The sequence below is a fragment of the Bubalus kerabau genome, chromosome X (assembly GCF_029407905.1).
Source record: "Bubalus kerabau isolate K-KA32 ecotype Philippines breed swamp buffalo chromosome X, PCC_UOA_SB_1v2, whole genome shotgun sequence".
NCBI lineage: Eukaryota > Metazoa > Chordata > Mammalia > Artiodactyla > Bovidae > Bubalus > Bubalus kerabau.
In genome coordinates this window covers 123,962,575-123,987,839 of record NC_073647.1, presented here as the reverse complement: position 1 = coordinate 123,987,839, position 25,265 = coordinate 123,962,575, and the positions used below count along the sequence as shown (strand labels likewise).

Below are 25,265 nucleotides of genomic sequence, written 5' to 3'. Positions count from 1 at the left end.
TTCTCTTTTCTTCTTCTGAGTGAGTTTCCATGTTTATTTATTGAGATATAATTAACATAAAACATGCATTAGTTTTCAGGGTATGACATGGTATTTTGATATATGTATATATTATGGAATGATTACCACAATAAGTTTAGCTAACATCCATCACCACAAGTAGTTATAATTTCTTTCCTTGTGATGAGAACTTTTTAAAACATTAATTTATTTATTTTAATTGGAGACTAATTACTTTACAATATTGTAGTGGTTTTTGCCATACATTGACATGAATCTGCCATGGGTGTACATGTGTCCCCCATCCTGAATCCCCCTCCTACCTCCCTCCCCATCCCATCCCTCAGGGTCGTCCTAGTGCACCGGCCCTGAGCGCCCTGTCTCATGCATTGAACCTGGACTGGTGATCTGTTTCACATATGGTAATATACATGTTTCAGTGCTATTCTCTCAAATCATCCCACCCTAGCCTTCTCCCACAGAGTCCAAAAGTCTGTTCTTTACATCTGTGTCTCTTTTGCTGTCTCACATATAGGATCATCATTACCATCTTTCTAAATTCCATATATATGCGTTAATATATTGTATTGATGTTTTTCTTTCCGACTTACTTCACTCTGTATAATAGGCTTCAGTTTCGTGCACCTCAGTAGAACTGATTCAAATGCATTCTTTTTAAAAGCTGAGTAATATTCCATTGTGTATATATGAACCACAGCTTTCTTATCCATTTGTCTGCCGATGGACATCTAGGTTGCTTCCATGTCCTGGCTATTGTAAACAGTGCTGCGATGAACACTGGGGTACACGTGTCTCTTTCACTTCTGGTTTCCTCAGTGTGTATGCCCAGCAGTGGGATTGCTGGGTCGTATGGCAGTTCTATTTCCAGTTTTTTAAGGAATCTCCACACTGTTCTCCATAGTGGCTGTACTAGTTTGCATTCCCACCAACAGTGTAAGGAGGGTTTCCTTTTCTCCGCATCCTCTCCAGCATTTATTGTTTGTAGACTTTTTGATAGCAGCCATTCTGACCTGTGTGAGATGGTACCTCATTGTGGCTTTGATTTGCATTTCTCTGGTAATGAGTGATGTTGAGCATCTTTTCATGTTTTTGTTTGCCATCTGTATGTCTTCTTTGGAGAAATGTCTGTGTAGTTCTTTGGCCCAGTTTTTGATTGGGTCACTTATTTTTCTGAAATTGAGCTGCAGGAGTTGCTAGTGCATTTTTGAGATTAATTCTTAGTCAGTTGCTTCATTTGCTATTATCTTCTCCCATTCTGAAGGCTGTCTTTTCACCTTGCTTATGGTTTCCTTTGTTGTGCAAAAGCTTTTAAGTTTAATTAGGTCCCATTTGTTTATTTTTGCTTTTATTTCCATTACTCTGGGAGGTGGGTCATAGAAGATCCTGCTGTGATTTATGTCAGAGAGTGTTTTGCCTCTGTTTTCCTCTAGGAGTTTTATAGTTTCTGGTCTTACATTTAGATCTTTAGTGATGAGAACTTTTAAGATGTTCTCTCTTAGCCACTTTCAAGTATACAATACAGTATCATTAACTATAGTCATGTGCTATATGCTGTATCCCCAGGACTCATTTATCTTGTAACTGAAAGTTTGTACCTTTTGACCATCTTCACCCCATTTCAAGGATGAGGGTGATCAAATTTTCTATTTCTTCCTGAGGAATTTTGCCTAAGTCACCTAATTTGGCAGCATGAAATTATTCATAGTGTTCTCTTGGTATTTTTATTTCAGTAAGGCAAATAGTAATTTCCCCTATTTCATTTCTGATTTTAATAAATTATCTCACCTTTTGTCTTAGCCTATGTAAAGGTTTGTCCATTTTGTCTATATTTTTAAGATTCAGCTTTTGGTCAATTTTCTATACTTTTTTATTGTTTATTTTATTTTCACTTTAGCTTTTATTATTTACTTCCTTCTGCTTTGAGTTTAGTTTACTTTTCTTTTTTCTTGTTTTTTTTTTTTTTTAATTTTTATTGTAGTGTAGTTGATTTACAATGTTGTTAATTATACAGCAAAGTCAATCTGTTATACATATACATATATCCTCTCTTTTTCAGATTCTTTTCCCATATAGGCTATTACAGAGTATTGAGTAGAGTTCCCTGTGCTTGCTAGCAATCTGTTAGTTATGTATTTTATGTATAGTAGTGTGTGTGTTAATTCCAATCTTCCAATTAATCCCTTACCCTCTGGTAACCACAAGTTTATTTTCTATGTTTATAACTCTATTTCTGTTTTTATACATAAGTTTATCTGTTGCCTTTTTTAGATTCTACATATAAGCAATATCATATGATATTTGTTTTTCTCTGACTTGCTTTACTCAGTATGACAGTCTTATTCTTGTTTTTCAAGGTAGAAAGTTAGGGTATTGATTTGAGATTTAAAATTTTTATATAGATTTTACAGGCTTTAGATTTCCCTCTAAGCATTGCTTTACTTGTATCTTAAAAGATTTGGTATTTTGTGTTTTCCATTCCTCAGGTTTGCATTTTCTCATATAATTTCTTCTTAAACCTGTGGTTATTTAGGATGTTATTAAATTTCTACATATTTGTGCATTTACCAAACTTCATTGTGTTATTGATTTTTAATATAATTCCATGTGATTAGAGAATATCCTTTGTATTATTTAATTAGATGTAAATTTACTGAAGCTTTATTTATTGTTTTATGACACTCTATGTAGGTTATTTAGCTGTGTTGAGGTAAATCCAAAAGAAATAACTCTAAGAGTTGAAAATGATTACATCTGTATGTGTGTGTGTGTGTGTGTGTGTGCGGTGTGAGTATACAGTGGTGGAGAGAAGGGACTTCTGATTTTCAAAATAAGCTTTGTATGATTATTTTTGTTTTATTTTTGCAAGTATGTACCCTTATAATTTTGATAAAAACAAAAATTCAAAATTAAAAGAAAATAATCCTTTTGTGACAAGTTATTATTTTAAAGCATTCAATTATATCATTCTCTTACCCAGTTCCTGCATCTGTATCTTTCATGTGTACCAATATATGCAGACACACACACACACATACACACATTGTTCAGTAAAGAAAAGAAATGTAAGTTTGACAGTAATTTATAGGTTTTTAAGTATACTGAGATCAAGTTACATCTTTCTTAATAAGTCAGTGTTGTGATTTTATATTTTTATACAGTGGGTATATGTACTATGCTTTTAATGACACCCTTCATCCACAAAAGCATGTAGCTTAATGGTTACTAAAGATTAGAAAAAATACATAATCGGATTTAAATCTGTTACATGATTTTTTGGGAAGATGCATATGCTTGTCAAGTGGCTCATTGGTAAAGAATCTGCTTGCCAATGCAGGAGATGTGGGTCAACAAGATCCCCTGGAGAAGGAAATGGCAGCCCACTCCAGTATTCTTGCCTGGGAAATCCCATGAACAGAGGAGCCTGGTAGACTACAATCCATGGGGGTCACAAAAGAGTCAGACACGACTTAGTGACTGAACAGCAACAATAAAATATTCAATTTGTCATTTTTTTAGTCCAATTTACTATTTAACACTTTCAACAATTAGAAACTCAGAAATCTATTTCTTTATGTTTGGACCATGACTCTTCAAGGATTCCTAAATTCAGTATGAAATTAAATTATACATATTTATAGTTTTCTGGAGTGCCACACATTGCTTAACATTTTTAATTGTTCTATGTTTACTAGGTAGTTTAAAGGAGATTTACCTAGTGTATCACAGTGTAATTCAGTCCAATAAGAAGAACATAAAAATGCTGCAGAGACAGCACACCCTGTGAGATTTTGCTCACTAAATTTGTGCCAGTGAGGCAGATTGATTATGTGGCTTCCAGCATTTCAGATGTCCTTCACTATATTTATAGCTACTTATAAGTTATGTGTCTTCATGTGTGTGTGTGTGTGTGTGTGTAGATATAAATAGCCAGTGGTGCTTTCTTGGCTGACCTATGCAGCAGGAAAATGTGAAATCAGCAGTAAAGGACTTGATTTATTTCTAGTTGTAACCCTTCCTTTCCTACATTGCACCAGGTTTGGATACAGTCAGAACTGCTGATGGACAATTTCTATTTTATTTGGCATCCTTGACTAGACTTGTTTGTTTACACTAAGTCACTCAAGCCCTTCCTTTCCTTATGGGCCACTTATATGTCTTCTGGGCCAGTGTGCAGAGTTGTGCTTCCTTACATGGTAATCACTAGTCATATATATTTACATGAAGCTGAAGTTAATTAAAATTAATTATTTTCTCAGTTAACATAGCCACATTTCAAGTTCTCAGTATCCATATGTGACTGTTAGATAGTATAGAACATTTCCATCATCACAGAAAGTTGTATTTGACTGTGTTAGTATACATCTTTCCTTCTTTTTTATCCTTCCTGTTCCTGCTCTATATTTTCCTGCTTTATATTTTCCCTAAAGCTCTTGAAAATGAGTGAACATTGTTCACTATTTCCACCAACTTTTTTTTTTTTTAATCCACCATCCTTTTTCTGCCTTTCAAGGATATGCAACCTTTGGGTAAACATTTTGTAGTATTTATTCTGGATTTACAGCCATTTTTACAGGAAGGTAAGAAAAATCCTTCAAGTATTAAAAGAGAAGACTTTTGAATGACACCTGCCCCTTTTCTATTCATAAAAATTTTTTCTACCAGTACTGAACAGGAACTAAAATCTTTTCTATATCAGAATATCATTCTTCTCTTGGAAATATGTCTATTTGAATGACAGCTTCTCAGTTCAGTTCAGTCGCTCAGTCGTGTCTGACTCTCTGAGACCCCATGAATCGCAGCACACCAGGCCTCCCTGTCCATCACCAACTCCCAGAGTTCACTCAGACTCACGTCCATTGAGTCAGTGATGCCATCCAGCCATCTCATCCTCTGCCATCCCCTTCTCCTCTTGCCCTCAATCCCTCCCAGCATCAGAGTCTTTTCCAGTGAGTCAACTCTTGGCATGAGGTGGCCAAAGTACTGGAGTTTCAGCTTTAGCATCATTCCTTCCAAAGAACACCCAGGGCTGATCTCCTTCAGAATGGACTGTTTGGATCTCCTTGCAGTCCAAGGGACTCTCAAGAGTCTTCTCCAACACCACAGTTCAAAAGCATCAATTCTTCAGTGCTCAGCTTTCTTCACAGTCCAACTCTCACATCCATACATGACCACAGGAAAAACCATAGCCTTGACTAGACGGACCTTTGTTGGCAAAGTAATGTCTCTGCTTTTGAATATGCTATCTAGGTTGGTCATAACTTTTCTTCCGAGGAGTAAGCGTCTTTTAATTTCATGGCTGCAGTCACCATCTGCAGTGATTTTGGAGCCCAAAAAATAAAGTCTGCCACTGTTTCCACTGTTTCCCTATCTATTTCCCATGAGGAAAGTATATAGAATGGCGCACATCACAAAACTTTCAGTTTTCCCTCTTCATTAGTTACCTTAGTGGGGTCACAAAGATTAGGACTCATCTTCTTGGTTCTCTTCATGTATCACTGAGTTTTAGTGTAAAAAGTGTTGTAGACTCATAGTTCTGTTGACGTGATAAAACTTACATGAGTGAAAAAATCATGGACCTCTCAATTTTGTAATTACAGGGCTACTTGGGTAAACCCCTTACGTTTTGAGGGGTAAATTCTTTGTAAAGATTTGAGTTAAGAGAGGGCAAGACCAGTATGACTTCCCACCTACACACAGTTGACAATTAAAGAAGGTGGGGATTGGTTCTTAGCTCTGTAAATTCATCACACAGTATTTTAGAAAACATGTTACAGGAAGGGAGAAAGGCCTCATGCTTAAAATAAAAGAGAAGGTTAAGGGCTAAAATCAGTACATTGAATTATCTTGATAATCACTATCACCATCATCAGTGATAGTATCAAACATCTTGAATGAAGCCTACAGTCATGTTCTGTGTTAAACCTCTCCCATCAATGCAGTCTTCCACTCCTACCATCCCTGATTTTGGGACACAACACAGATCCAATGACAGTTAAGACTCAATATCCAGCAACTGTTGGGATTTAATCCATCATGATCACTCTTTACCTTGATCATCCCCGAAAATGGAGCCCTCTGCGTATACACTGCCATTCCTGCTAGCTCTGTGCTCCCTCCCGCCTTTTTTTTTTCTCTTCCCCTCTGCCTTCTAGGATATCTACATTTACATAAGCCCTTGATGTTTTGGGGGATTCCTTTCCCTTCACTATTTCTTCTCGCTATGACCATGGCTATCTCTAGGGCTTTACTTCTTATTTAGCTTTTTCTGTGGATCAGGATGTAGCTCTAGAGGTGAAGTTTTCTGGAAGCCTTGCTCCCTGGGTTGATTTTTCTAGATGGTCTTTGTTACAAATGGCTGCCTCTTTGAACTTTGCATTATGTGAGTTTACCACTCTCTGGACATTGCTACCAGCTGGGTGCATTGCACATTCTGCTCCCTACTCTTCTCATTTTCTGAGTGATCTCAGTGTCCATATGGAGGTCCATCCAGAACCCTGGCCTCTCAGTTCCTTGTCTTCATGTTTCCATTGATTTCCTTTATTCCCCTCAGCTCTTCTATTGGGAACCCATGTCCATCAACCATAATCAGATGACGATGATGGTTTGGGAAACATACTTTTAGATATTACTTGACTTTAAAATGAGTTCATATTATGTTAATTAAAAAAAAAGAATAAGATAGTACCTAGTGTTAGGTGCTCAGCTGTGTCTGACTCTGCTACCCCATGGACTGTAACCCACCAGACTCCTCTGTCCATGGAATTCTCCAGGCAAGAACAGTGGAGTGAGTTACCATTTCCTTCCCCATGATAGTACCTAAAAGTAATATAAATACTATTAAAATATGTGTGAGCAAAAGTATTGATATCTGTTAATACGATAAGCAAAAAAATGAAGGAAAAAAAAACAGAAGCGGTAAAATATAAATGAGACAAAATATAACTGGTTATTTATAATTAATAATGAGAAATTCCAGGAGAAATAAGATCAAATGAAGTTTTAAGAGCTGGAATATGGAAGGGTAGTATTTGTATGTGAACTCTATCTTTGCTCAGTTTAACCCTTGACATCTGTGTGCTGGTATCACTACAGATGAGTTGCTTGCTCAAAATAAATGAAACATCCATGAAAATAATATATTTTACAGTATTTTTATGCTTTTATAATTATGTTATAAGAACAGATTATTTACAAAAGACTGTGTGATGTGAGATGGTATTGGTAATGAGGTGGTCAGTGTCTTAGTCTGTTCAGACTGCTGTAATGCAGTACCACAGAGTGGTTGATTTATAAGTGACAAAAATTTATTTCTTACAGTTCAGGAGGCTGGATTTCTTAAGATTATGGCACCAGCCTATTAGGGTGAGGGCTCCCTTCTGAGTTGCAACTTCTTGATGTGCCCTCACGGGGTGGAAGAGGCTAAGAATCTCTCTGGAGTGTGATTTTAAATTGCATTTTTCTCATATCTGATGATGTTAAATACATTTTTATACGGTAACATGTCATATGTACATTTTCTTTTCTGAACTCTCTTTTCAAATCTTTTACATAGTTTTTCATTAAGTTTTTCTCTTAATCTTTGTGCGTTATTTATATATTTAGGATGCAAATTGAGTTTTTTCAGAAATAATGTTTTTTGACTAGTAATTTTATTTTTTAACATTATCATTAACAGAACTGTTTAAAATTTGATAAAGTACACTTTAGTTATTTTTTATAGATGATTATTTTGATATTGCACTTAAGAAATATTGTTCTCCTACATTTTCTTCTGCAGAGTTTATAGTTTTAGGCTTTATATTTAGGTCTTTGGTCCATTTTGAATTAATAGGAATTATTTCTAATGTCACTTATTTTTTTATTTTTAAGAATTCTATTTGGACTCATGAAAAATAAGCCAAGTCTTATGGTGAAAAAAAAATGTGCTTTCAATGTTACAAGGCAACTTTTTTTGAAACTGTCTTTTTTGAAACTGCTGTTTTGCAAAATCCATAATATCTCATTAGATATCCTGAACTTATTCATCTGGCATAACTGAAACTGTACCCTTTGACCAACATCTCCCCATATCTTCCTTCCCCCAACCCTTGACAACCACCATGTACTCTCTGCTTCTGAGTTTGACTGTTTTAGATTCCACGTGTAAATGACATCATACATTATTTGTGTTTCTGTGCATGGTTTGTTTCATTTAGTATAATGTCCTTCAGCCCCATCCATGTTGTTGAGAATGGCAGAATTTCCTGCTGCTTTTAAAGTTGAGAAACATTCCATTGTATGTGTGTATCACCTTTACTTTTTTATCCATTCATCCTTTCATGAATATGTGGGCTATTTCCACATCATGACTATTGTGAATAATGTTGTAGTGAAGATAGGAGTGCAGGTAATACTCTTGAGATCCTGATTCCAGTTCCTTTGGCTAAATACTCAAAAGTGATATTGCTGGATAATATGTTAGTTCTGGTAACAGTATTGTACTTTATACTTGAAATTTGCTTAGAGTGTGGATCCTAAGTGTTCTTTCTCTCTCTCTCATACATACATACACACACACACATACACACAGTAACTACATGACGTGATGGATATATTAATAGCCTGATTGTGTTATTTCATTATGTATATCAAATTATCAAGTTGTAAACTTTAAATATGTACAATAAAAAATAGTATAAAATGAAATAGGTGAAGGGAATAAAGAGATACACATCTCCAATTATAAATAAACCACAATAATATAATAATCTACATAAGGAAAATGGTCAATGACATTGTAATAACTTTGTATGGTGACAGTTGATTACTAGACTTAAGGTGCTCATCTCATAATATATGCAAATATCAAATCACTATGTACTACACCTGAAACAACATAATAATATACCCTGTTTTTAAATTCTAAAATATCACAATTTTTATACCAAAAATAGCCAGTTATAATGTATTTTTTGTCTAACAGGTGGCAACGTACAACTTTAGAATTCAAGTTCGAGTTAATTTCTTTGCAGCTTCAGAACTTGACTCTCAATGTCGTTTGTCAGACTCTCATGTGATTCCAAATAGACCACCAGTTCTTCGACCATGTCATATTCAAGCTACTGGTATGTAATATGAAACATTCAACTGATATGCGTATCAACTATTTATTTTTATATAGCTAGAAGTTTAAAAATTATAGCATGATATTCATTTTTTAAAAATAGAAATGCTAGAAAGTAAATTTACTATATGGTTCTTGTGTATGTTTGTGAGTCTGTGAGACTGAATTTTGATAAATAGCATGGATATACTGTCACATGATTTACCTTTGCTTAAAAAATAGGATGTAATTAAAAACAGAGGTCAGGTTAGTACTTTGTTTTTTTGTGTGGGTAATTTAAATGATTATTTCAAAATAGAAATTGTTAAAATAAAATACATTTGTTATAAAATAAAATGATGAAAATTTTATTTAAGGGAATGTTTTCCCTCAAAAGGGATGAGTTACCAAAGAACTAAGTACAAGTAAAGAAGGATAATTATTTTAAAATTTTGAATTATTTATTGAATATTTATTTATCCATTTTCTTCAAGTATTCAAATATAAAACTGATGCCCTCTGCAGACTATACTTTTGACTGGCTTAGGCTTGCATTGTATTATGTGCTTAAGTATTTTTCTTGAAAATTTAAGTCTAGTTTATATTATACTGTATTTTGTTTTTATTGTTCTGACATTAGTTGTCTTTAATAATAAAATAGTGATCAGTTAATAATTGTACTTGGCACTGAGTTAGAGAAGCCTCATTAAAGTAGCATATACACTATAGGGATTTATTTCACTCCCATTTAAAATACAGAATTAGTAATTGCACAACTGGTAGAGAAGTTCTATGAAATTAAAAATTTATGCCTTGTTTTAAGATATCTTTTTAGATTAGGCAAATTACTTTAATGAAAAAGAAAATATAATTCACTTATTTTATAATTAAAAATTAATTTATCATCATTAAGGAAAATTGGAAAATGTAGAAACACAGAAAACATCATCTGGAATGTGACTATTTATAATATACCATTATTAATAATTTGGTGTCTCACTCTTCTTTTGTTCCATATTTAGCTTTTATTAGTTGATTTATAGCATAGTGGAGATCTTACTGCCTATGTTAAGTTGAAATCTGATCATCCGATAGAAACTTTACCACTGTCCTAAGTTCTTGTGGGTTTTTTCACTCTGGAAGTTAATGTTCTTGAGTTTTATAATGTTTTCCTAAATTGCTTCCTCAAAAAGCACTTTGCCATTACTTTCCATATTTCTTTTTCTGACTCCTATTGGTTAGATTTTGTACCTCTTTGATTGTATTGTATATTTTAATTATTTTATATATTCTCCCTTAGTGTCCTTTTCCTCATCTTTTTATTTTATTTCCCAGAATTTTTTTTCTGAACTATTTTATCTCTTCAAAAATTATCTTGGTGATTATAAACTAACAGGATTTTCAAACATTTTTTCTTATTGTTTCTTTACTTATGGAGTTTTTTAAAATGAAAGCAATACTTTATGTCTGTAATTATAGTATAAATTATTTGAGCTTTTCTTCAGTTGAGTACATTGTCTCAATTTTTGCTGAAATATTTTTCCTTCATATCTGTCTCCCTCATGTTGAGGAGTTCCTTAAATGTCGATTGAGTCTTGCCTGTTCTCTTATGTTTCTTAGGGAGTCTCACAGTGTTGGCTTCAGCACCAACTGTTATATCTTTTCGTAACAAACTGGATGCCAGTGAATGTTTTAATTTAGAGGGGGAACCAAAATATTAGTATGTGAGACCTTAATCTTGAAGAAGTTTCTCCAGAAAATGTTTCTCTAATAATCTGTATTGGGTAGAATGTAGCTTTGTATAAGCAAAATTTGTTGTTCAGTCACTCAGTCGTGTCCAACATGTTGCAACCCCATGGACTGCAGCATGCCAGGCTTCCCTGTCCTTCACCATCTCCTGGAGCTTGCTCAAACTCATGTTAGTTAAGTCAGTGATGCCATCCAACCATCTCGTCCTCTGTAGTCCCCTTCTCTTCCTGCCTTCAATCTTTCCCAGCATCGGGGCCTTTTCTAATGAGTTAGCTCTTTGCATCAGGTAGCCAAAGTATTGAAGTTTCAGCTTCAGCATCAGTCCTTTCACTGAATATTCAGGACTGGTTTCCTTTAGGATGGACTGGCTTGATATGCTTGCATTCCAAGGGACTCTCAAGAGCCTTCTCTGACACCACAGTTCAAAAGCATCAATTCTTTATCTAATTGATAAAATAGATAAAATTATCTTATATCAATTTTTCTAATTGATAAGTGAAATAGAGATCACTAAAATGTGTCATAATATGGCAAAAGAGTGATTTGTTTTAAAAGATACAACCAGTCTGTTACTTTCACTGTTAATCCCCAATTGTCAATTTGAAAATAGGCAGAACATCTTAGCCATTTCTTGTATATGGGCCATAACATTGTCTTTTCCTAAGATTACTCATGACAAGAGTTAGGGGTAACACAGTGATGGAAATTATCTGTGCCTTTCTCTTATTCTACATATCCTAATTTTCTGCCAAGGTATCTATTAATTCTACTGGTAAAATAAAATTGCTTATAAGATATATGAGCTTTTGCATCAGAAATTGGTTTCTTTCCAGGGAGTTATATTGCCATAAACATGTAAGATTCTTTAGTTTTCATTAAGGATTATAAACATCCTCAAGGTAAGTTTCAAAAAGTATAGATTTTTCAACTCTGGTTTCTGGTTCAGCGTATAAGAAGCTTAGAAGTCACCACTCCATCCTTACAGCAAGTTAAAAACCTAATCAAACTGAAAAATCAACAGATCTTATTAGATCTATAAGAAAAGTGAGATCACAGGGCAAACTCATGCCTCTGAAAATGGAGAGACTCATGGGCAAATACAGAGAATCACAACTTATTGAATGGAACAGAAACTCCAATGTAGAAGTTCCTTTGGGAGTCAATGCCTGGATAAGGAAGCCTGTACTGTAACTGAGGAATTTCTGGAAGTTCAGCATGGACAAGTCTGAGAGCAACAGTGTCTATGGGGCCCTAGTCATACCCCATGGGGCCCCTTTCATACTTTTGTGAATTTTACCTCTAGGAGCTTGACTTGATTCTCTTAAGTGATTATGAGAGAAAAATACCCTCATGTTTCTGGCAAGGGTGAGGAAAAGGAATTTTGAAATATACCAAAGCATTCTGTTCTGCTTAACAAGGTATGCCCTCTGCAGAAACTCGTTGACCAGATCTTGCTGGGGTTTTATCAGAAACTCCCTGATCTCAGGGAAGGGAAATATCCAACTCCAGTCTCCTCTAACCTTCTCTGTGTGAGAAAAGAAATATTAATACTCAACTCAGCCCACTCTAACCATTTAGTCCCAAATTGGTAGTGGTGGTGTGCAGATTGAGAAAGACATATAAAGTTCATATTCTAGAGACATGGACTCACCAAAAGACTGAGGTCTAATCATAGGATTATAGAATGTTTCTGCCCCCCACAACCTACTACTTTATTACTAAAGGTCTGTTCAGAGCAGTTCCTTTTACCCAGTACATCATATCTAAGAGTCAAGGAAAAATGTATAAGACATACTAAAATGTGAAAAACACAGTTTTCAGAGACAGAACAAGAGTTGAAAACCAAATGCAGTTATGGCATAGATGTTGGAATTATCATATTGAGAATGTAAAATAACTGATTAATATGCTTAGGACTCTAATGGATAAAGTAGACACCATGCAGGAACAGATGGGCAATATAAGCAAAGAGATTAAAATTCTAAGAAAGATACAGAAGGAATGCTGTGGAGCAAAAACAGTGGAACAAAAATAAAGAATCTCATGAGTAGGATTATTAGTGGACTGGATGTGGCTGGGGAAAGAATCTCTGAGCTTGAGGATATCTCAATAGATATCTCCAAAGGAAAGCAAATATTTAAAAAAAAAAAAGACTGAAAAAAAAGAGAAAAAAGAACAGACTGAATACTGTGGGACAACTACAAAATATTAATATGTGCATACTTGAAATACCAGAGGGAGAAGAAAAAGTGACAAGAAATATTTGAAACATAATGACTGAGAATTTCCTCCAAATTAATGTCAGACACCAAGCCATAATCCAAAAAGCTCAGAGAATACCACACAGGATGAATGGCAAAAAACAACACTTAGGAATATTACTTTCAAACTGCAAAAAAATCAAAGATTGAAAACATCCTCAGGATGCATGCACCTCAGTGTTCCTTGCAGCACTGTTTACAATAGCCAGGACATGGAAGCAACCTAAATGTTCATCAACAGGGGAATGGATATAAAAGATGTGCTACACACACACACAATGGAATATTACTCAGCCATAAAAGGAGCAAAAGAATGCCATTTGTAGTGACATGGATGGACCTAGAGATTTTCATACAGAGTGAAGTGAGTCAGAAAGAGAAAGACACATTGTATAATTTAATTTATATGTAGAATCTAAAAAAATGGTACACATGACCTTACTTGCAAAGCAGAAATAAATAGAGTCACAGATGTAGAAAACAAACTTACAGTTACTAAGGTGGGAAAAGGGGCTAAGATGAATTGGGAGACTGTAACTGGCATATACAGACTAAAATAGACAATAGAGAACCTGCTGTGTAGTACAGGGAACTCTACTCAGTTCTCTGTTGTAGCCTAGATGGGAAGGGAATCTAAAAAAGAGGGGATATATGTATATAACTCATTCACTTTGCTGAATAGCAGAAGCTAACACAACACAGTAAAGTAACTATACTCCATAAAAATTAATTTTATAAAATTCTAAAGTAATTCAGAGGAAAAGACACCTTAATATACAAAGGAGCAAAGATAAAAGTAACATGTGACTTCTCCTGAGAAACTATGCAAACAAAAAGAGAATGGACGGATTATATAAAGTGTTGAGAGACAGAAAAATACCAACCTAGAATTCTGTACCTTGAGAAATTATCATTCAAAAGTAAAGGAGAATTAAAGCCTTTTACAAACAAACAAAACTTGAGGGGATCTGTTGCCAAAATACCTGTCTTGAAAGAAATTTTTTTAAATTAATAAATTTATTTTAATTAGAGGCTAATTACTTTGCAATATTGTGGTTTTTGCCACACATTGACATGAATCAGCCACAGGTGTTAAAAGTTCTTTAGTGGGAAGAAATATGATATAGGTGAAAAACTTGGATCTATAAAGAAAAGAGCACTGGAAACAAAATAAAGGTAAAATAAGAGTTTTAGCACTGGAAACAAAATAAAGGTAAAATAAGAGTTTTTAGTTTTCATATTCTTAATCTAACATTTAAGTTTATACAGTATAATAGCAGCAGTGTATTTATATGCTTATGTGTACTTATATATAAGTGAAATTAATGACAGTAATGACACAAGCAGTGGTAGAGAGGGATTAAAATTATTTTGTTATTAAAAGGTCCTTGCAGATAAAGACAAATGCTCTGATATCACTTGCATATGGAATATAAAAATAAATAAATATATATTAAAAAAATAGAAACAGACCCACATATATAGAGAATGAGCTAGTGATTACCAGTGGGGAGGGGTGATGTAGAGGTATACGGGTATCTCACGTATGCAAGTCTGGTTCACATTCAAAACTCAATTAACCAGTTTTCTTATCAGTAAAAAAGGACAGTTGATAGCTTCTTTATGTACTTGGCAAAGTGGAAAGCACCATGGAAAGCACTAGTCAAGTAGAAGGTATATTTTAAATTAGCAAACTGTGACTTAAACCAAGGAAATTATAAATATTATAGATACAGCCCCCAAATATCGGTTTTCTCTATTAAGAATATTCCCTAGGAATTTATTCTAAGAAAGGAAACAAAGGAATATATAAAGATATTCATCAGAGCATTACCAATGATGGTGAAATACTGGGAGTAGACTAAATGTCCAGTAATAGGGGATTGGCTAATTAGGTTATTCTTTGACTATGTTAAGGAACGTTATACCTCTATGAAAATTCATGACAGCTTGTTAAATAAGAAAAAGTGCAGATTACAAAACCTATGGTTGGATGGCCCTACTTTTGGGTTATGTCAAAATATATATAGGAAAAAATATATGTAGACAAAACATGAACAGTAATGGTTACTGAGTAGATATAGTATAGGTAATTTTTAGGGGTGATTTTTTCTGTTCTTACAGTTTTCTTTATAACGAACATACAACTAAGTTATTAGAAAAAAACTCACTGTAATCCATGACATTAATGGATTTCCCCAGTTGATCAGTGGTAAAGAACAGTTCTATGAAGTCAAATGCTATGAAGTCAATCCCTTATGACTATACAATGGAAGTGAGAAATAGATTTAAGGGACTAGATCTGATAGACAGAGTGCCTGAAGAACTATGGAGGGAGGTTCGTGACATTATACCGGAGACAGGAATCAAGACCATCCCCAAGAAAAAGAAATGCAAAAAAGCAAAATGGCTGTCTGAGGAGGCCTTACAAATAGCTGTGAAAAGAAGGGAAGGGAAAAGCAAAGGAGAAAAGGAAGGACACACCCATTTGAATGCAGAGTTCAAAAGAATAGCAAGGAAAGATAAGAAAGCCTTCCTCAGAGATCAATGCAAAGAAATAGAGGAAAACAATGTAATAGGAAAGACTAGAGATCTCTTCAAGAAAATTAAGGATACCAAGGGAACATTTCATGCAAAGATGGGCTCAATAAAGGACAGAAATGGTAGGGACCTAACAGAAGCAGAAGATATTAAGAGGTGGCAAGAATACACAGAAGAACTGTACAAAAAAGATCTTCACAACAAAGATAACTACAATGGCGTGATCATTCAGATAGAGCCAGACATCCTGGAATGTGAAGTCAAATGGGCCTTAGGAAGCATAACTGTGAACAAAGCTAGTGGAGGTGATGGAATTCCAGTTGATCTATTTCAAATCCTGAAAGATGATGCTGTGAAAGTGCTGCACTCAATATGCCAGCAAATTTGGAAAACTCAGCAGTGGCCACAGGACTGGAAAAGGTTCATTTTCATTCCAATCCCAAAGAAAGGCAATGCCAAAGAATGCTCAAACTACCACACAATTGCACTCATCTCACACGCTAGTAAAGTAATGCTCAAAATTCTCCAAGCCAGGCTTCAGCAATACGTGAACCATGAACTTCCAGATGTTCAAGCTGGTTTTAGAAAAGGCAGAGGAACCAGAGGTCAGATTGCCAACATCCTCTGGATCATGGAAAAAGCAAGAGAGTTCCAGAAAAGCATCTATTTCTGCTTTATTGACTATGCCAAAGCCTTTGACTGTGTGGATCACAATAAACTGTGGAAAATTCTGAAAGGGATGGGCATACCAGACCACCTGACCTGCCTCTTGAGAAACCTGTATGCAGGTCACGAAGCAACAGTTAGAACTGGACATGGAACAACAGACTGGTTCCAAATAGGAAAAGGAGTACATCAAGGCTGTATATTGTCACCCTACTTATTTAACTTATATGCAGAGTACATCATGAGAAACACTGGGCTGGAAGAAGCACAAGCTGGAGTCAGGATTGCCGGAGAAATATCAATAACCTCAGATATGCAGATGATACCACCCTTATGGCAGAAAGTGAAGAAGAACTAAAGAGCCTCTTGATGAAGGTTTACAAGGAGAGTGAAAAAGTTGGCTTAAAGCTCAACATACAGGAAACTAAAATCGTGGCATCTGGTCCCATCACTTCATGGCAGATTGATGGAGAAACAGTGGCTGACTTTATTTTTCTGGGCTCCAAAATCACTGCAGATGCTGACTGCAACCATGAAATTAAAAGACGCTTGTTCCTTGGAAGGAAAGTTATGACCAACCTAGACAGCATATTGAAAAGGAGAGGCATTACTTTGCCAACAAACGTCCATCTAGTCAAGGCTATGGTTTTTCCAGTGGTCATGTATGGATGTGAGAGTTGGACTATAAAGAAAGCTGGATGCCAAATAATTCATGCTTTTGAACTGTGGTGTTAGAGAAGACTCTTGAGACTCCCTTGGACTGCAAGGAGATCCAACCAGTCCATCCTAAGGGAAATCAGTCCTGAATATTCATTGGAAGGACTGATGCTAAAGCTGAAACTCCAATACTTTGGCCACCTGATGTGAAGAACTGACTTATTGGAAAAGACCCTGATGCTGGGCTTAAAGATTGAGGGCAGGAGGAGAAGGGGATGACAGAGGATGAGGTGGTTGGATGGCATCACTTACTCAATGGACGTGGGTTTGGGTGAACTCCAGGGTTTCATGATGGACAGGGAGGCCTGGTTTGCTGCGGTTCATGGAGTCGCAAAGAGTTGGACACGACTGAGTGACTGAACTGAATGGTTTTCTTTATTTAAAAAAAACATACAACTAAATTATTAGAAAAAAACTCAATGTAATCCATGACATTAATGGGTTTCCCCCGTTCCTCAGTGGTAAAGAATCCACCTGCAATGCTGGAGACACAAGAAATGCAGGTTTGGTCTTTGTGTCAGGGATATCCCCTAGAGGAGAGCATTTCAACCCACTTCAATTTTCTTGCCTGGAAAATTCCATGGACAGAGGAGCCTGGCGGGCTGCGGTCCATGGAGTCACAAAGAATCGAATACAACTGAAGTGACTAAGCATGCATGCATGCATCACATTAATAACCTAAAGATAAAAATACCATATGTTCATATCAATAGATGCAGGAAAAAAAGCATTTTACAAAATCCATTACCCATTAAAAAAAAAAAACAGTAAATGAATGATGGAAAGGAAGTTTCTCCAGTTGATAAAAAATATCTACATAAAAACCTCACAAATAACATTCTTTTTTTTTAATATTGAAGTATAGTTGATTAACAATGGTGTCTTAGTTGCATATGTAAAGCAAAGTGATTAAGTTATACATAGACATGTATCTATTCTTTTTCAAATTGTTTTCCCAATTAGGTTGTTACAGAATATTGAACAGAGTTCCCTGTACTATACAGTAGGTCCTTGTTGGTTATCCATTTTAAGTGTAGCTTGAAGCTTTCTCGTTAAGGTCAGAAACCAGGCTAGGCTATCCCCTCTCACCCCTCTTTCTCAACATTGTATAAGAAGACCTAGGTAATGTAATAAGACAGAAAAAGGATTTGAAAAGTATACAGATTGGGAAGGAAGAACTAAAACTGCCTTTTAGTTCACAGATGACATGATTGTCTGTAGAAAATCTGAGTCAATTAAAAAAAAAAAGCCTCATGGAACTAGTAAGCTATTATAGTAAGGTTTCTGGATACAGGTTACTAAACAAAAGTCAGTTGCTTTTCTGTATGCATGCCCACTCAGTCATGCCCAACTCTTTGCAACCCCATGGACTGTAGCCCGCCAGAGTCCTCTGTTCATTTGATTTTTCAGGCAAGAATACTTAAGTAGGTTGTCATTTCCTCCTCCAAGGGATCTTCCTGACCCAGGAATCAAACTGACGTCTCTTGGGTCTCCTGCATGGCAGGCGGATTCTTTACCACTGAGCCACCTGAGAAAACAAGTAGTGAAAAATGAAATTTAAAGTTAAATACAAAATACCATTTATATTAGCACCCAACAAAAATGAAGTACTTAGGTATAAATTGAACAATATAGTTACAGATCTGTATGAGAACTGTAAAACTCTGGTGAAAGATATCAAAGGAGAATTAAATGGAGCAATCATTCTGTGTTAATGCATGGGAAGACTCAATATTGTCATGTTGGCTGTCCTTCCCAACTTGATCTAGAGATTCAATGCATTCCCAGTCAAAATCTCAGCAAGTTATTTTGTGGATATTGATAGACATGAAAAAAGAAAAGACCCACAATGACCAGTGTGGTATTGAAGGAACAGAACAAAACAGACAGACACTACCTGACTTCAAGACATACTTCAATGGTGCAATAATCAAGAGAGTTTATTGACAAAGCTAGACAAATAGATCAATGGAACAGGAAAGAGCCCAGAAACAGCCCCACATAAATATAGTAAGCTCATCTTTGACAAAGGAACAGAGGCAATACAACTCAGAATAAATCGTCTTTTTTAAAGAATGTAACTGAAAAAGTAGACATCCATAAGTTAAAAAAATGAATCTAGATACAGATTTTATATACTTCACAAAAATTAACTCAAAATGATTACAGACCTAAATGTAAAAGGCAAAACTATAAAACTCATAGAAGATAACATAGGAAAACATCCCTAAAATGACCTTGGGTTTGGCAGTGACCTTTTAGTTACAAGAAAAAAGATATGATCTGTGAAAGAGAGAATTAATAAGCTAGACCTCATAATAATAAAGATTTCTGCTCTGCAAAATATGCTATCAAGATACCAAAATGAAAAGCCACTGACTGGAAGAAAATATTTGCAAAAGACATATCTAATAAAGAACTATTATCCAAAATAAAGAACTCTTTAAATTCAACAGTAAGAAAAACAAACCATTTGAAACCTGGGCCAATGATATGAGCATACAACTTAACCAATGGCAATACACCAAAGGTAGATAAGCATGTGAAAAAATGCTCCACATCATATGTTATCAAGGAAATTAAAATTAAAACAACAGTACGATAGCACTATGCATCTATTAGAATGGCCAAAATCCAGAGCATTGACAATGTTAAATGCTGATGAGGATGTGGACAATAGAACTGGTGTGAATGCAGTTGCTAGTGAGATTGCATTGCTGATGGAATTGAAAGATGGTACTACTACTTTGGAAAACAGTTGGTCATTTGGTGGTTTTTTTCCCAATGCTAAACATATTCTTACCATACAATGTGGCAGATGGCTGTCCTTTGTATTTACCCAAATGAGTTGAAAACTCATATTTACACAAAAATGTGCATGTAAGTTTTTATGGCAACTATGTTAATCATTTCCAAAATTTGGAAGCAACCAAGGTGTTCTTCAGTAGCTGAATGGGTAAACTGCAATATTGAGTTGGCCAAAAAGTTGTTAGAATTTTTGCAGACAATGGAACATTATTTAATGCTAAAAAGAAATGAGCTATCAGGTCATGAAAAGACATGGATGAACCTTAAATGTATAGCACTGAGTGAAATAATCTAATCTCATAAGACTATATGCTGTATCATTCCAACTATATGACATTTTGGAAAATGCAAAACCATGGAGGCAATAAAAAGATCAGTGGCTTCCAAGGATTGTAGTAGAAAGAGACAAATAGGTAGACCACAGAGGATTTGGGGGGCAGTGAATCTCCTCTGTATGAAACAGTAATGCTGGATGTCATTATACATTTGTTCAAACCTATAAAATGTACAACACTATGAATGACCCCTAATGTAAACAGTGAACATTACGTTATAATAATGTATCATTGCAGGTTCCTGTATAATGAATGTACCACTGTGGTAGAGGATGTTGATAATGGAAGAGGCTGTGTGTGTGTGGCAGTGGGGAAGGGGATATAAAGGATATCTCTGTATTTTCTGCACAATTCTGTGAACTAAAATTACTCTAACAATCTATTTAAAAATACAAGAGTTTCCAGCAGATAATAATTCCTTATCTAATGTATTTTTATAGATAATTGTATTCCTGATCTTCCATAGAATAACCATTTTCTCCCTGGAGCTTTTTGTTTCATGTATGTTTCATGATATGCCATATATATATTTTCCCTTTATTACAATAATTTTTATTTCTGTATTTCTCTTCACTTCTCTACTTCTGCATTGGTCAAACTTTACTGTGGAGATCATTTTAATTTTGTCTACTTTTTGTCCTGAGATAAATATTTAGTATATTTTATGTTCTTTTATTGTCTTAAGGGTACATTTTATATTTACTTGTAATTAACTACCATTACCAAATTGGAACTTATGATAATCCAAGTTATTCCTGAAATGTTTTTAAAAATAATTTTGTTTCCTGGCTGGAAATATAGCAATAGGTAGAAAATTTAAGGTAAAGTAAGAATTATCTGTGAGCTTATGTCATTAATATTTTAACAGTATGTTCCCTGGTGACTCAGATGGTAAAGAATATGCCTGCCAATGCAGGAGGTGTGGGTTTGATCCCTGAGTCGGGAAGATCCCCTGGAGAAGGGAATGGCTACCTACCCCATTATTCTTCCCTGGAGAATTCCATGGACAGAGGATCCTGGCAGGATCCAGTCCTTGAGGTCGCAAAGAGTCAGACACGACTGAGCAACTAACACTTTCACTTTACTTTTACTTTCCTTTCGCAGTGTTGCAAGCACCAGTGACATTATCCAGAACTCATTTTATCTTTGAAATCCCATTACATAGTCTGGATCCTAATAACAGGGTCACAAAAACTCAGGTATGTATAGAGAATTGATGCAGTTTACTTTTTTTTTTCTGATTATGGTTTTTAGCTTATTAAGATGATTATTCTGAAGCCTGTGTTGTAAGAATATGTGTGTGTGTGTGTGTGTGTATATATATATATATATATATAGAGAGAGAGAGAGAGAGAGAGAGAGAGAGCGAGCCTATTTCTCATAAGTAATAATCAAAGTACATAAACACATATAAAGTCATTTATATATTTATATTTTAATGTAAAACTAAAATATAAAATAAATTGAATGGTTATCTGTCTTATACAAATAGAAGCTATGGTTAAAATTCACATGAAATATGTTTCATACAGGTGAGGAAATTAATTGAGAGGCAATAATATAAATTGAAAGAGTCCAGATATAGTCACTTCTATGATAATATGCTCTTTTTTTATTAGATATTTCTGCCTTTCTTCTAATTATGAATCCATCTGAAAATATAAAGATATGCATAAGAAAGAAGCTCAGGCATACATTGTAGAAATTTGTATTTGTGGTGCTCCTTTTTTGTCTTCTATATCACTTTTCCTGCATTTGTGAATAGAATCCTTTATATTGTAAAAGACACTTTGCCGATGTATAATGTAATTAAGATTAATGATCCTGAGCACGAAGGATTATCTGAGATTATGCAGGTGGCCCCAGTTTTATCACATGAGAAGTTATAAACAGAGAACTTTTCTTGACTGTGGTCAGAAGTCGTGATGACAGAAGAGCGGTCAGAGAGATGTGATGTTGCTGGTGCAAGGAGGCCACCAGCCAAAGATGCCTGAACTGAGAATGGCAGGAAAACAGATTCTTCTCTAGAGCCTCTGGAAAGTATCACAGTTCCTCTATGATTTTAGTCTTGTGATTTTAGTCTTCTTGATTTTAGTCCAGTGATATATGCATTGACCTTCTAATCAATAAGACTCTAATGTGACACATTTGTGTTGTTTTAAACCACTGTTTGTGGTAATTTGTTGTGGAAGCAATTAAAAACCTAAAGTAAGCTATATTAGCATCATACAGAATTAACTATAACTATTTTAGAGAAAATTGAAATAAGAATTGGTTAAAATTGGTTGCTTCTGGGAAACAGGAGTGTTGATGAGGAAGAGTTGAGTGGGCCAACTTTTTGATAAGTATATTTTCCCTATTTGTGTAAACTATGTACATGTATCATTATGATGAATTTATAAAGAAAAATAGCACAATGCTACATATACTTGGAGAAGGAAATGGCAACCTACTCTGATGTTCTTGCCTGGTATATCCCACGGACAGAGGAGCCTGGAGGCCTGCAGTCCATGGGGTCATGAGAGTCGGACATGACTTAGCGACTAAACCACCACTTATACTAAATTAATTAACCAATGTTTCTCCCTTGATGAATGCATCAGTTCTATTATTAGGATAGGATATAGAAAGAAGTGGATTGTATTTTGGAGATACCATTTCCTCAAATTCAGAATGAGAAAAATGAGGCATTCACATAACTAGCATGATACCATGCCCACCTTCTGTGTTAAGAAAAGGAAAAAAAAAGATGTTTTCTTTACAAGGTGCAAAGGAACTTCTTTACAGAGTACACAAATATTAGGACTAAATAGATGTCTCAGTACATACAGACATTTCGGAATAAAATTGACTCATTTTTAAAATCCTGATTATTTTAAATCAATCATGCTTTGAAAGAAACAAAGTATGCTATTTTATTGTGGTGATGATTACATAGATCATTCTATACTCGTCAAATTTTGAAGAGCAGGGTTTTTAAAAACCTGGTTGAAGGTTTTATTTTCATAATGATTAGCACTGGAAAGATGAGTCTGCATACAAGTCATGTACATAGCTCCCAGATTCACAGAAACTTCACAAAGACAGTGCAGAGAGATTTGGCATACACTTTACACAACTTTCCCTAGTGTTAACACCTTATACAGCCAGAAAACATTTTTTAACACTAACAAATTAGCATTAGTAAGCTCAACATTCAGAAAATGAAGATCATGGCATCCGGTCCCACTACTTCATGGGAAATAGATGGGGAAACAGTGGAAACAGTGGCAGACTTTATTTTTCTGGGCTCCAAAATCACTGCAGATGGTGACTGCAGCCAGGAAATTAAAAGACGCTTACTCCTTGGAAGAAAAGTTATGACCAACCTAGATAGCATATTTAAAAACAGAGACATTACTTTGCCAACAAAGGTCCATCTAGTCAAGGCTATGGTTTTTCCAGTAGTCATGTATGGATGTGAGAGTTGGACTGTGAAGAAAGCTGAGCACCGAAGAATTGATGCTTTTGAACTGTGGTGTTGAAGAAGACTCTTGAGAGTCCCTTGGACTGCAAGGAGATCCAACCAGTCCATTCTGAAGGAGATCAGCCCTGGGATTTCTTTGGACGGAATGATGCTAAAGCTGAAACTCCAGTACTTTGGCCACCTCATGCGAAGAGTTGATTCATTGGAAAAGACTCTGATGCTGGGAGGGATTGGGGGCAGGAGGAGAAGGGGACGACAGAGGATGAGCTGGCTGGATGGCATCACCGACTCAACGGACGTGAGTCTGAGTGAACTTCCGGAGTTGGTGATGGACAGGGAGGCCTGGCGTGCTGCGATTCATGGGGTCACAAAGAGTCAGACACGACTGAGCAACTGAAGTGAACTGAACTGAACTGAAAATATTATTAGCTAAACAACAGACTGCATTCGGATTTCACCAGTTATTCACTAAGGGTCTTTTACTGCCCAGGGTCCAATCCAGCATACCATATGGCATTTAGTCTCTTCTATTACATGATAGGTCCTCAAACTTGCTAATATTTTATGACTTTGTTAATTTTAAAGAATACTGGTCTGGTAGTTTTTTTTTTTGTTTGTTTTGTTTTTTTTCAGAATGTTCTTTAATTTTGGTTTGTCTTATATTTTTCACCTGACTGGTCTCTGTTCTTATTTTCTATGGACTTTGGGGAAGAAAATGTCACATAGTGAAATGTTCATTTTGTCACATCATGTGAAAGGAGTACATGTTATCAGTAAACACACCGTGTTTCTGTACTGTAAAGCTGGAGAAGCTATTTTTCCCCTTTGCACACTATACTGTGGAAGTGAGTCATCAATTTGAGCCCACACTCAAGGGGTAGGGGTCAAGGTCCATCTTCTGGAGGGGACATTTACGTATATTCTTTGGAATTTTTCTGTAAGAAAGGTTATTCCCTTCCTCCCTCCCTTTATTTATTTGTCAGTATGAACCCACATATATTTATTTCCTACTCTCAGTTTTAATCCAATGTTCATTTTTGTTTATGCTGCTAAAATTGTTCCAACTTTGGCTATTAGAACATCTTTTAGATTGACCCTTTGACGTGCTCTTGTTCTTAGGATTTTTAAACATTTCTCTTACTTTCTATGACTACAAAATGGTCCAGGGCCACTTTTATTTTAGTTGTTCCAGCTCTCGAGTCAACATTTTCTCCAGGAAACCTCAGTGTGTTTTATGGGAGAATGGTATTTAGAAAACAAGGTCTATATACAGGGTGTGCTAGCTGCTGCTGTGGCGTCACGTGTTGTAGGTCCTTTTGGCAGATTGTGCCAGGAAATGTTTGTATGGTAAAAATCCATGAATACACATATATTGCTAATTTTTCTATCTGTCTACCTGCCTATCATCTATTTATATCTACCTGTTCCTGTCTACCTATCTAAACATGAGTTTTAACTTATAGCTCTTACTCTAATCCTGCACCACAAGGTTCATTCCATCTTTCTCCCTTGTTCATTTTTAACTCTTCTCTGACAATGAGAAGTCTGACTATCTTATTTATAATGTATTTACTTATTTTTTTAACCCTGGTGTACTTAGTAAAGAAGTTTCAGCATTT

The 25,265-nt window shown here is 35.4% G+C and overlaps 2 protein-coding genes across 2 annotated transcripts in view; both read left to right on the top strand.

Moving 5' to 3' along the window:
- LOC129640167 (cilia- and flagella-associated protein 47-like) overlaps positions 1 to 10,824 on the top strand; it is a 103,393-nt gene extending 92,569 nt beyond the window's left edge. Inside the window, exons 22-23 of the mRNA XM_055565403.1 lie at positions 8,984 to 9,125; positions 10,724 to 10,824. Coding sequence (XP_055421378.1) covers positions 8,984 to 9,125; positions 10,724 to 10,824 — 243 coding nt within the window. The remainder of the gene's footprint in view (positions 1 to 8,983; positions 9,126 to 10,723) is intronic.
- Positions 1 to 25,265, top strand: part of LOC129640166 (cilia- and flagella-associated protein 47-like) — a 136,483-nt gene that overhangs the window by 15,058 nt on the left and 96,160 nt on the right. Inside the window, exons 2-3 of the mRNA XM_055565402.1 lie at positions 8,984 to 9,125; positions 21,285 to 21,379. The gene's annotated coding sequence lies outside the window, so the exon portion shown is untranslated. The remainder of the gene's footprint in view (positions 1 to 8,983; positions 9,126 to 21,284; positions 21,380 to 25,265) is intronic.